General features: G+C 39.3%; 2 protein-coding genes across 4 annotated transcripts in view; both read right to left on the bottom strand.

Moving 5' to 3' along the window:
- Positions 1-219: 219 nt before the first annotated feature.
- LOC138966696 (endosome-associated-trafficking regulator 1-like) overlaps positions 220-13,046 on the bottom strand; it is a 22,749-nt gene continuing 9,922 nt past the window's right edge. Inside the window, exons 4-7 of one of the 3 annotated variants that reach the window (XM_070339011.1) lie at positions 5,071-5,147; positions 3,912-4,023; positions 3,300-3,499; positions 220-1,964 (exon numbers count right to left, since the gene is read on the bottom strand). In XM_070339011.1, the coding sequence (XP_070195112.1) occupies positions 1,844-1,964; positions 3,300-3,499; positions 3,912-4,023; positions 5,071-5,147 (510 nt within the window). In that variant the 3' untranslated portion in view covers positions 220-1,843. The remainder of the gene's footprint in view (positions 1,965-3,299; positions 3,500-3,911; positions 4,024-5,070; positions 5,148-13,046) is intronic. The other 2 variants (XM_070339019.1, XM_070339003.1) reach the window with 2 other exon arrangements.
- Positions 8,228-10,470, bottom strand: LOC138966727 (uncharacterized; the record flags this gene model as incomplete). The annotated part of the gene is given in 2 exon segments (XM_070339053.1): positions 8,228-8,649; positions 10,259-10,470. Coding segments are annotated over 2 exon segments (312 nt in total), but the record flags the coding sequence as incomplete, so codon positions are not given.

Genomic DNA, 13,046 nt, shown 5'->3' with positions numbered 1-13,046 from the left:
TTCTCCCACACAACGTCAAGAAATTCCCTTCAGACATGGAGTCGTCCATCGAAATGTGATAAAGTGAGCAAGAACTACATTTTAAAGAGGTTTTTGGCTTGCCAAGTAAATATTGATTGATTGCGAAGATGTAGCATAGAGGCAGGTCACTTCCCAAGTCAAGCCATTTTAAAAGAACACGACAAGCAAAATCATGACTTAAACAAGAAGAGCAAACGCTCGATCGAGTCACTTTCGCAGTTCTGAATATTATATGAGGCATCAGATGGACAGGAAGAAATTGCTATTCACAACACAATGAGTCACGTTCACATAAAATTTGAGCCCGGTCACTTTTATAGTTTCCGAGAAAAGCCCAACGTTAAGTTGTGTGTTGCCGAACAGAAAAGGCTAGTTATCTCCCTTGTTTTTCTGATAACGTTCGTAAAAGGCTACAGATGTAAATACTTTGATGTAAAGAATAATCCTACAAAGTTTCAATCACATCCGATGAACTTTGTCAAAGATATAAAATGTCTAATTTTTCCTTTGACGCTGACCTGTGACCTTGAAAAAGGTCAAAGGTCAACGAAACCATCGTTAAAGTGTAGAGGTCATTGGAGGTCACGACTAAACAAAATATGAGCCCGATCGCTTTGATAGTTTCCGAGAAAAGTCCAACGTTAAGGTGGTGTCTACGGACGGCCAGCCGGACAGACTAACACTGACCGATTACATAGAGTCACTTTTTCTCAAGTGACTCAAAAAATGTTGACAGAAGGCACAGGTTTCATATGCGTCATGTTTTGAGTGTACTTTATAATTTTGGATGAGATGAGGATGATTATAATGATGATGCTATGGATTTCCAATTTGGTTTGAGACTGTGACAGGGCAGCACTCTAGTCTCTACGCTTACTGTTATAATATATCCTGGTGTCAACCAGGCCAGAGAACTGCCGCACCAACTGGTTGGTGAGGATTTTAATCAAGAAATCAACATAAGTGAGGATTGAAATAAAAAATTCAAAATAACATTTAATAAATTTTGCAATTTTATTGAGCGCCACTATTCATATTCAGGATTAACAATGACTTGAGAATTGCCCTGACTAAGAACTGTTTCAACATTCATTGAACACCAGTTAATGATTGATCTTTCTTTAGCGTTGTTGCTGATCTGCATTTAAAGCAATGCATCATAAAATCAAGGATGGCCCTTAAATTGTTTTGAGTAGTATATGAGGAATAAACTTTACAACTGTTATGTAATATTTCTGAGGATCATATTCTGGATGGTACAGACAACTCATGAACATTCACAATAACAAGAAGTAACTGAATTCTCTTTCATTTATTATTTTTTTCTTCAGGCTATTTATTATCACATCACAGTGTGGGAAAATCTTGACAGGTCATTCAAGAGTTTTGTTATAATTCAGTATCAACTGAAGTTGAAGAAATGATGTACACAATCAGAAAAATTGGAGAGTGTTTCTTCACAATGTTGAACAAACTGCAGTCAAGATTCAAAGCCTTAATAGAATTGAAGATAAAAGTAATGCACAAAGAAAGTCAGTTGCAATCATTGTCCCTGCTAAAGTAGGATTAGATGCAAGCACCCCTAAAACAGTTGAACGCAATCTTATACTGTGTCACTTAATTTTCAAATAATCATGTTTCACATATGCAGACACTCACATTTACACAATTTTGTTCAGACCACTCTTGCACAACTACATCAGCAACTTTCTCTCATTCAACTCTTGGAAGTCTCACACAATTGCAAATACGACATGAACTGCGCATTGTCATAGAAAAACCTCCGATTATGTCTAGAATTCGATGGAAGAGTTTTCTGTGGTTAGGTTGGAGAATTTCTGGGCGACTCGTGTGTAGTTGAACTGTCGACATCTGTGACTTTCTCAAGGGAACCTAGGACCTGGCCCAGTAACTTGAGTTTCTCCACTCCACCCATTAATTCCCTGTAACAAGAAATTTCACAACAAAACGTTAGTGCCATTTATTTGTTAAACTAGGCGTGAATGTAAAGGTTCCAACACGTCAGTGAATATGATGAGGTATGTATGCTGATAGATATATACACACATACTCACACTCACTTGCATAGATATTGAGACGCACATTTCCAAAAAGAACAGCAGGTGTGCATGTGATGCCAGAATTTGAGATAGGTGCAGGGCTAACACCTATTCAGGTTTCCAGGCCCAAAGTATTAGTGTTATTTTTCTAGGTTATACTAGGAATAGAATTTTATTAGATAAAGCATTAATATGATAGCACAGTTACAACACACACACTTATTAACACAGAAGGGGTCTATGTCGACCAAAAGTGGGTAGATTCCCTGAAGGTGCATTTCCTGTAGGCGTTTTTCCTTGTATACAGGGAATATAACCGGGTGCATTTCCTGAAGCGTTTTCGTCAATCTCGCTGAAAGTCACGTGATGCTCATGATATCGGTAGAATTTGATCTTTTGAGGAAATTCAATTCCGTTTTGCAATTTGTATTGAAAAGTTTAAATCGATAACTAAATGAAAGAAAACACAGCTTAAATAAATTACTCACAATAACTACATACTGCAAAGCATTCCATTGACTTTTCACTTCCATTAGACGCCATAGAGTTACTTCAAGTATACAAAAGTGAAACGTAAACGTAAATCCACTTTTGCCACTAGGGCATTCTTTTGTGGAAGTCCAGGTCCATTTTCCAAACATTCAATGTGGTGGAGAGATGTTTCTTTCACTAAATCCTTTAGGATTATCCGTCTTTCTTGACGAAGCATGTTTGCTCGGCTGAATGCCACACACAAATTCAGGAATTCTAAAAGACTCGCTTCTCCTAACGAACCACCATTTTGGAAGTGGAAGTAACGCTAAAGTAATTCAAATCTGTTTACAGTGCGAGATTGAGCGGCGTGGTACTTTCCTACAGGGAATCCACCTGCGTGTATTTTCTGTATACAGGAAAAACGCCTACAGGAAATGCACCTAAAGGGAATCCACCCACTTTTGGTCGACATATACCCCTTCAGCCTTATTAACCCATGAAGTTCGGATGTCACGGGTTAGCACACCTCAGCCCAAATGTCACTTGATTTACTTGTCAAAGGATAGAATGGCTGTCAAGCTTTCTCAAAAAACAAAAGCAAAACAGTAATTTTAAAACAGTAATTGGTCTACTAGGATACAGCAGTTGGCCGACACCAAGATTCTGGGGGGGTATTGTAAAAGTCTCCTAGAAATGTAGAAGTAAAAGGGACGGGGCCGAAAGGGCTACACTCCTCCCACTCACCTGAGATTGGTTTCAGCAGTAACAGCAGCAGCAGCAAGTTGCTGCGATGCATACTTTGTACGTTCCCTGATGTCTGACAGACCCTTGTCCCCAGACTGGAGAGCTTCGTTTTCCGCGGTCAGTACCTTCACTTGACTTTGAAGAGTCTTGACCTCTTGTTTCAGCTTGGTTACCATGGTTTCTGCCTTTACAGCTCTTGTCTGAAAAAAAGCCAAAACAGTTACATTTGTATTTCATCATGGCACAAGCAACTTGGCAAAAGGGTCAAACCAGTGAATCCAAATTTTTCCAACAAAAAGATAAAGCAAGCCCATTCCCCACACATTATAATGCATATGGTATGCGAGATGCAGAAGGCAAGAAATGAAGCTGATGTTTATATCCATTCTTGGAATTGATGCTTGAGCACATTAGGCTATCAGAATCCTGAAGGCTAACACAATCCTGTTAGTTTACTTATAATCACGTTTTTAAAACCCTCTTATTTTGTTTTGTTACCACTTGGCAATGAGATGCATGTTACTCTGTGTCTGTGATATGTCTGTATACGTGTCTTCATCTGTCTTTGTGAGCGTTTGTGAGAGAGAGAGAGAGGAGCCTGTGAATATTTACAGTAGTGGACACAAGGTTCTCCTCTACTTGCTGAACAGCTCTTTCCATCACTGCCGTCTCTTCTGCCTCTTTCTTCTGTAGCCGTGAGATCTCCTTCTCAAGACCTGCCACCCTAAAGCAAGAGTTTACACTGCAGACTTAGAAAGACAACAACAACAGCTACTTTGAAAACCATCACATGTATTAATTTGCTGACAAGTGTAAATCCAGGATCCTGCTGAAATCTCATTGTCAAAGCTTGTTGTTGACTCTTTTTTGTTTGTTTTTTGCCAATGGATGATTGAATAAAACATTTTCTTTACCAAATATCATCACTCTTACAGTAGTCAAATTAAGTTGAAGGATGCATTAAACAAGTTATATAGTTAACAGGAATTATCAAATAAAATCCACCCTGAAACGCAGGTACATACCATTTCTGACTGTGCACATTGAAAGCTTATAGAATATGAGACAGTGACAAAAGGTCAGGTGTCATGTCTACTGTCCCGAATGACACACGATTGCTGACATTTCACCATTGCCAAAAGAATAAACAAATAAGAAATAGGTAGAAAATGAATGTGAAAACTGACTTTGATTGTTGATCTGTATTTTCTATACCACTAACAAATAATCTACTTACACATAGCTGTTTGGCAAATGTATGTTGCATGGGACACACTGACATGAAAGTGGAAGATGTTTTTCCCTCTGGAGAAACTACATGTATATCAAGTTACACTTTTTGTGCTCTTCCATTCCAGTTGGCAATCAATTGTTAACGCATGTTATTAGAAAAAATAGAACGAAAACAGATTAGATAGAATGAAAAATGTACTGGTGATGTCATTTGGGACATACTGACATGAAAACGTCACCTTTTGTCATTGTCTCATATACTAAAAACTAAAGCAGAAAGCAGCAATCAAGCTGCAGTGAATCTAGTATCGATGCGACACACTAAACAAAAACACCAGGATGCAGTGTGAAAAAAATGTTCAAGTGCAATGTATGATACATATTTAACACCGTACCTGACTTTCGTTGTCATTATGGCATCTTGCAGAATCTAGCTCAGACAACAGAGATGACATACTGTCATCTGGTAGGATGCTGACTTCAATCATAAAAGTTCCAAAAGACTTTCTAATTAAGGGTGGAAATCTGAAGTACATACCTTACGACTTCATCTCTAGCTCTCCGCTGCATCTGTGCTATCCGATCTTGCAGTTGTCGATTTTCCTCTCTCAGCTGCTGGAAAAGGTATAGACAAACAGATTATTTTGTGTATATAGAGAATGAAACAAGTCGCGTAAGGCGAAAATACAATATTTAGTCAAGTAGCTGTCGAACTCACAGAATGAAACTGAACGCAATGCCATTTTACAGCAAGACCGTATACTCGTAGCATCGTCAGTCCACCGCTCATGGCAAAGGCAGTGAAATTGACAAGAAGAGCGGGGTAGTAGTTGCGCTAAGAAGGATAGCACGCTTTTCTGTATCTCTCTTTGCTTTAACTTTCTGAGCGTGTTTTCAATCCAAACATATCATATCTATATGTTTTTGGAATCAGGAACCGACAAGGAATAAGATGAAAGTGTTTTTAAATTGATTTGGACAATTTAATTTTGATAATAATTTTTATATATTTAATTTTCAGAGCTTGTTTTTAATCCGAATATAACATATTTATATGTTTTTGGTATCAGCAAATGATGGAGAATAAGATAAACGTAAATTTGGATCGTTTTATAAATTTTTATTTTTTTTTACAATTTTCCGATTTTTAATGACCAAAGTCATTAATTAATTTTTAAGCCACCAAGCTGAAATGCAATACCGAAGTCCGGGCTTCGTCGAAGATTACTTGACCAAAATTTCAACCAATTTGGTTGAAAAATGAGGGCGTGACAGTGCCGCCTCAACTTTCACGAAAAGCCGGATATGACGTCATCAAAGACATTTATCAAAAAAATGAAAAAAACGTTCGGGGATTTCATACCCAGGAACTCTCATGTCAAATTTCATAAAGATCGGTCCAGTAGTTTAGTCTGAATCGCTCTACACACACACACACACACACAGACACACAGACACACGCACATACACCACGACCCTCGTTTCGATTCCCCCTCGATGTTAAAATATTTAGTCAAAACTTGACTAAATATAAAAAGCTCCTTTTCACATATTTTTTCAGCTATACTTCAACATCCACAATTTACTTCACATTTCATTCTGAACAACCTGAAAAGTGAACTTCAAAGCAAATTTTTTTTTTAAACAATGTACACTTATTATCAAACAGTGTGGACAATCATGCTCATCAATTTTACTACACAAAATTCTGAAAATACTGTCGAATATAAAATAACTGACTATCTGCATGAAGACCGGCACGGTTGGCCTAGTGGTAAGGTGTCCGCCCCGTGATCGGGAGGTCGTGGGTTCGAACCCCGGCCGGGTCATACCTAAGACTTAAATTAAAATTGGCAATCTAGTGGCTGCTCCGCCTTTCTTTCTTTCTTTCTTTATTTCTTTATTTGGTGTTTAACGTCGTTTTCAACCACGAAGGTTATATCGCGACGGGGAAAGGGGGGAGATGGGATAGAGCCACTTGTCAATTGTTTCTTGTTCACAAAAGCACTAATCAAAAATTTGCTCCAGGGGCTTGCAACGTAGTACAATATATTACCTTACTGGGAGAATGCAAGTTTCCAGTACAAAGGACTTAACATTTCTTACATACTGCTTGACTAAAATCTTTACAAACATGGACTATATTCTACACAAGAAACACTTAACAAGGGTAAAAAGAGAAACAGAATCCGTTAGTCGCCTCTTACGACATGCTGGGGAGCATGGGGTAAATTCTTCCCCCTAACCCGCGGGAGGTCCATTTCAAGACTCCTTCCCTTTAAGACCCAATGATTTGTGGAGGTCTTAAAGAGGAGGGTGGTGGGGTGCTTGTTCGGCTGTAATAAGACAGCAAAGAACACAAGTTCAACTTATTCTTTTACACACTCACAGACAAAAGTTGTTGATAACACTTCCTTGTCTGCTGTGTTTGGGACACTAGCTGTTTCAGGCACTAAAACCTTTCACCCGTATCTCTAATTTCTCATACTTCTCCACAATCTGTTTTTCCTTCTTCTTAGCTACGTCATCCTGTGTCATAGTTTTAGACGTCGCATTCTCATGGTGAGATTCAAATCGGAGGTAAAAAGAAAACCCCACTAGCATTGAGGACAGTATGATTAACGTATCCAATCAGCCATAATTATGTTAACATTTTACAGAAAATGAGATCACAAAAGATTAGAAAATGATGTCTGTTATTATGTTTGTTATAGCTCAGCACACCAAAATAAATAACTTTTTGATAACTTAGCAAATTGATGATGTCAAAATGTGTACTCGTAGGTGCAGAAAAACAGTAAAGTTGAAGAAAAACACACATAGTAACAGATCACAAAAGATGCAACATTCACAGCTTGCACAAAATATAGACTTTGCAAAGAATATAAACAATTTGTGACCACAAATAAAAAGTATGCGTCGTTGTATGATATTTTCGTCACATAATGTTAACCATCTCCTTGCCTTTCTCTTTTTCCTCCCAAAAATATTCTTTTTTTATATTCTATTCCTTTTATCACAGGTATTAAAAAAACTGCTTTGTTCTAAAACATTTTGGTCTGCAATAAGTTACAAATAATTGTACCATTCATTTTGTATATGTTAATATATTGTACCATTCATTTTGTATATGTTAATATATTATATTAACATATATATACAAAATGAACGGTACAATTATTTGTTTACCAATTATCCAATACTTTTCTCTTCATCGTCAGAACCGCCACCAACCTTTGTTTGCAGAATACATGTATTATTTGTTTCCTACTGACTCAAGACCATCCTTTCTGTTTCCCAAAAACATCTGCAACTGTCTTGACTTTGTCGTACAGTTTCAGACAACAACAACAAAACACGAAATAGTGCTCTTCAACTCCTGTATGACAAGAAATGACAGAGAGCTATAGGGCTAAAAAGAAGAAAAAATTTTAAACAAAACAGAAAAAAACAAAAGTTAAAGATGCTATTAAACTCCTGTACAGCTCCCGGCAAAAGCAAAATGAAATTTGTGCCCAAACTGTAGTGCAACCCCCCTTTTAAGACCTCAATAAGTCAGAAAATCGGGTCTTAAAAAGGAGGGAGTCTTAAAATGGGGGTAAATTTACAGAGGCTATGAACAAAAAGTCTGAAAAAACAGGGTCTTAAAAGGGAGGGAGTCTTAAATTGGGGGGGTCTTAAAATGGGGGGTGCTCTTTGTTTTACTTGTAGTTTTGATTTACCTTTTCAGCTTGGTGTTAATTTTACAGCAAAAATTATTTATGAGAAGAAAAAACGCTCACAACAGTGTAGGCGAGAGTGGTATTTTCCTTTGCCGGGAACTGTACATAAATACATTGCTATTGCACCCTTCCCTAGTGTTGCACACTCCCCTTCATCCCCTGTGACCTTACAAAATGCACCAACGGAAGGCCACAACACTGAAATTGCACATAGAGAAAGAGTTAAACAAGTGGATTGCGTAGAGATTCATCAGGCAGTCGGGGGTCGGCGTAGAAGCAATAGATCCGCCACGTCTCAGGAGTCGTCAGGAGGCAGAGCATCGGGGTTGATGTACTTACAAAGCTCTGTCTCGTCTGACACAAATGTCACCTTGCTCGCCGTCACTTCGTTCAGCCTGCGCAAAGAGAAGGAAAAACAGTGTTCACTTTAGCTGGAATTTGCAGGTATTTTACCAGGGACAAGGACAAATGTGTTATCGTTCAGGCATACCTTGCCCATACATAATTAGGTACATTCAGGGCATCAATTCATATTTGACAGAAAAGCATACAAACACACACAACAACAACAAAATTAACATGTATGTCAGGGCGTTGGCAGCCGGTTTTACCAGTTTAAACGTGAGAATACTGAAAAGAAATTGCCAACCGATCGCTCTGGCCCATACGGATTGCACAACCAAAGGGAGATCATCCGAGTGAATGTGACCAGATACACCCAACTCTAAACTACCAGTAACTGAAAGAGGATGCACACAGCCAAATTACATTCAAGCTAAGGGTCAGTGACATGATACACAATGGCAGTGGGGCATGAGTGTCAGTGTGGGACAGATGTAAGAAATCGGCAGCCTCCAAAACTCATCAACACTTTCCATTTCTAGTTTAGAGATATCAACTGTATGCCATGCATAGCTTGTTGCGTTCCCCAAGTTATATCTGTCACCCAATATTTATTAAATGAAAAATGTTTAAACTAACTGGACACAAGCAATAACTGGACTCAGTTTGCTTTTGACTTCATTAAAATCAGCTTTCCAGTAGCGCAGCAGAGGATTTGTGTTTCATACAAAAACTGCCTACAGCTGGTTTGCTCCTTTCTCTGTGCGAGTTGCTTCGCCTCGCTTTGAAAAGCTTGGCTCAGTGAAAGGGGCTCTTAGTCTTACTCTGCCACAAAGATTAAATATCATGACAGATTATTTTCCAAACATCATCTATTATGATGATATAATGGTGGTTGAGATTTGGTTTGACTGGTTTGGCATATCAAAACAAGTGGCTTTAGTGACAGGAAGCATACACCCTTGCAGAGAATTACAGGTATGAAAAAAAACCTAGCAAAGAATAAACTTGTTACAATGTTTCTGCATTACAATGAAGCTTTTGCTATGCAAGTACACTAAATAGTTTCTCAAATGAATGAATTTTGGAAGTTTACAATGATATAAAACACATGTATTTTGTTGCACAAAATCCATTGCTAAAAGAGCACTGGCCAAAGGGAAAGCATCAGTACAGATGTGCCTTCTTCTTCTGCGTTCGTGGGCCAAAACTCCCACGTACACTCGTGTTTTTTGCACGAGTGGAATTTTACGTGTATGACCGTTTTTTACCCTGCCATTTAGGCAGCCATACACCGATTTCGGGAGATGCATGCTTGGTATTTTCGTTTTCTATAACCCATCAAACTGACATGGATTACAGGATCTTTTTAATGATTACCTGGTCTTGTGCTTGTGTGTACACACGGGGGTGTTCGGACACCGAGGAGAGTCTGCACACAAAGTTGACTCTGAGAAATAAATCTCTCGCCGAACGTGGGGACGAACTCACGCTGACAGCGGCCAACTGGATACAAATCCAGCGCGCTACCGACTGAGCTACATCCCCGCCCTGTACAGATGTGCCAATACGCCATATCCTCAACTACCCGTAACTCAAAGAGGATGCACATAATCATTTAAACTCGTTAATAATCGTAAAAAAGTCGTAACTGCAACTGACCATGGGCTAATGACGGTCCAGCAGCCAGTGAAGATGAGGGGGGAGTTGATGATGAGGCAGTTGCCCAGACGCTCGGGGTAGTTGCGTGAGAACAACCAGATGAGGCTCTTGACAAACTGGTAGTCCATGCTGGCCAGAGTGAAGCCCTTCAGGTCGAAGATGAGGAGCAGGTTGTCAATCACACTCTCGTTGCACTTCTTGCAGGCAGACTCCTGTTCAAGATTAAAAAAAAGTGGTAAGAGCAGATAAAAATAGGGTCAGGTACCCATTTCCAGCTGGTTTAGACTGGAGAGCGCTTGGAAAATTTGGGTACTTGTATTCGTCTTGGATGGGGATCGAACCCACGACCTCCAGCATGAGAGGCAAGCGCTCAAACCACTGTGCCACTCCGGCTCTCGATAACAAAGTGGTACCTGCCATTAAAACCCGAAAGTGTCCTCACATTGCAGGTGACTCACCTTTTGCGACACTTTTATTTTGGTCAAGATATGAGACGAAAGGTGACTTTTATTGGGAGGTGTCCTCTCGGGATGTCAATCACACTCTCATTACATTTCTTGCAGGCAGACACTCCTGCCCCAAAATCAAATAGAGTTTGTACCCGCCATGAAAAGTACACCCTTTGGGACCAGCCAAAATGTCTACACTGCACTGATCCAACATCAAAGTCAAGTTGTTCACTTTTAACTGATGTTTTGCTACCAGTAAATGTTTTTCTCATTTATCTTGTCACTGAAAGGCTAAACAGCGAAGGGTAAGTAAATGATCCAAATGTAGACAAGAACAGTCACTGAGAGAACTTTACGCAAAAGCAGCATCCTGGCCGCTGAGGGAGTAAGAAGGGTTGAAAGTGAATTTCATCCTCAAATGGTTATGATAATAAGAGCATAGTTGCCAACCTTCTGAAGTCAAAATCCAGGAGCCAGGGGTCCAGGGGGACCGTTTAATCTTGAATATGAGCAGGGAGAAGTTGTAAAATTTGGGAGATTCCCAGAAAATCCGGGAGGGTTGGCAGCTATGTAAGTGGAAGGTTAACAACAGGATAACATTACCCGCTATTACGAGTTAGTCGTGTGACAGAGAGTTTTCTTGCACACGAGACTGTAGATGTCTCACGACGGCGTAGCCGAAGTGAGACAGCAGCAGTCGAGTGTGCAAGAAAACTCTCTGTCACACGACTAACTCGTAATAGCGATTATGTCTCACAGCATAGGCATAGAAAGACAAAAATGAGTTTTTGGGGACGAAATAACAGGCACAAAACAAGACTGAAAAACACAATTGCCCTTTTACACATACCCTACACACGCATGCGCGCAGAAGATAGATTCAATGCGTTTCGTGTCTTTTCTGGTTGAATGCATTCAACAAAGTATCAACCAACGTTTCTGAATCTTTCAATGAAAAAAGATAAACTTATTTTGAACCAAACAGCACATACCAACGAAAGCTAAACACACAAACACACACGCGCACTAACACAGATTGAATGCAAAGCGCGAACGAACACGGAGGATTTTTGTAGGTCAGGTCGTGGGAAAGTCCACCCGAAATGTTCCACAGGGGAACTGGTTGTGTTTGTATTGTTTATTTTCTCACAGTGATGTTGATGGTTTTTACAGTGCCGTTTTGAAAGAATATTTTCCGAATTTGGGGCACACTTTTGACTTTTGGTTCGTTTATCTCGTCGAAGTAACATTCGAGTGTTTCTAAATCAAAACCTTCCAACACCGCTGGTGCAGATTAGACCTGCCTGACTGTCTGCGTGCGTGTTAGAGCTGAAGACGAAGCCTCAATCGCCAAAGCGTCACCTATCTGTAGGTCCTGAGCATCGGATGTACGTTGATACGTGGTGAGATCCGCACGGAACTGTCTATGCAACTTTTCCTAGTCACAGGTGTAAGGTTCGATCTTTTCTTTGAAATTTCGTCCTCTGTGTACGTAGCAAAGCGTTTCGCCATTTTCGGTTTTCGTTGCAGACGACGATAGTGAAAGTAGTACCTATTGTTTTGTTTTGACCTTTCGTATTCAGGGTTCTTAATTGAAGCTTGGTAAAGGGAGCTTGTCGTGTAAGTAGAAAGTTGACGAAGCTTTTGAAAACAGAAATTGAATGAAGAAGAAAATGTGGCTTTCAGTTATATACAGGAGAACGGGGTTGGTGTTATTCTTTTTCCGTCAAACACTTAGTACACAGATAAAACGTGATTGACTGACCAAGGCCTGTTGGCACACTATTCAGAATGCACAACAAAATGTAACAACGCTTTGATACCCATTTTTCTACGTTCGTGATCACTTGAAATGAATACTGAAAACATAAGTGTTTAAGGTAGTGACTGAATGTGTGTGAAGGTAACATTTTTCAGAAATAAATGCATAATAAAAATAATTAATTTCGGCATCAAAGCGTGTAACATACAATCTTGCACACGTTTGCTTTAGTAGTGGCAAAGAAGGAATGCGTGTGACATATATATTTATTATAATATTGTAAGATTGCAAGTGATGTGTGAATCTCTCTCTCTCTCTCTCTCTCTCTCTCTCTCTCTCTCTCTCTCTCTCTCTCTCTCTCTCTCTCTCTCTCTCTCTCTCTCTCTCTCAGTTTGGAATTCACTTCCATCATCCCTTAAGCACTTAAAGTCATTAAAAAGTTTTTAAAAATGTGTCAAAAAACACTTAATGTCTGAGTAGTTTAACGCGTTTTGATTTACCACACTTAGTATTACGCCAAAGATATGCTGTGCATTGCATATTCTGAACATATTTTTGTTGTACTATTGCTACATGT

Source organism: Littorina saxatilis, linkage group LG1, assembly GCF_037325665.1.
Source record: "Littorina saxatilis isolate snail1 linkage group LG1, US_GU_Lsax_2.0, whole genome shotgun sequence".
Lineage (NCBI taxonomy): Eukaryota > Metazoa > Mollusca > Gastropoda > Littorinimorpha > Littorinidae > Littorina > Littorina saxatilis.
Note: the sequence above shows the minus strand (reverse complement) of the source record. Positions and strands in the feature narration are given on the sequence as shown.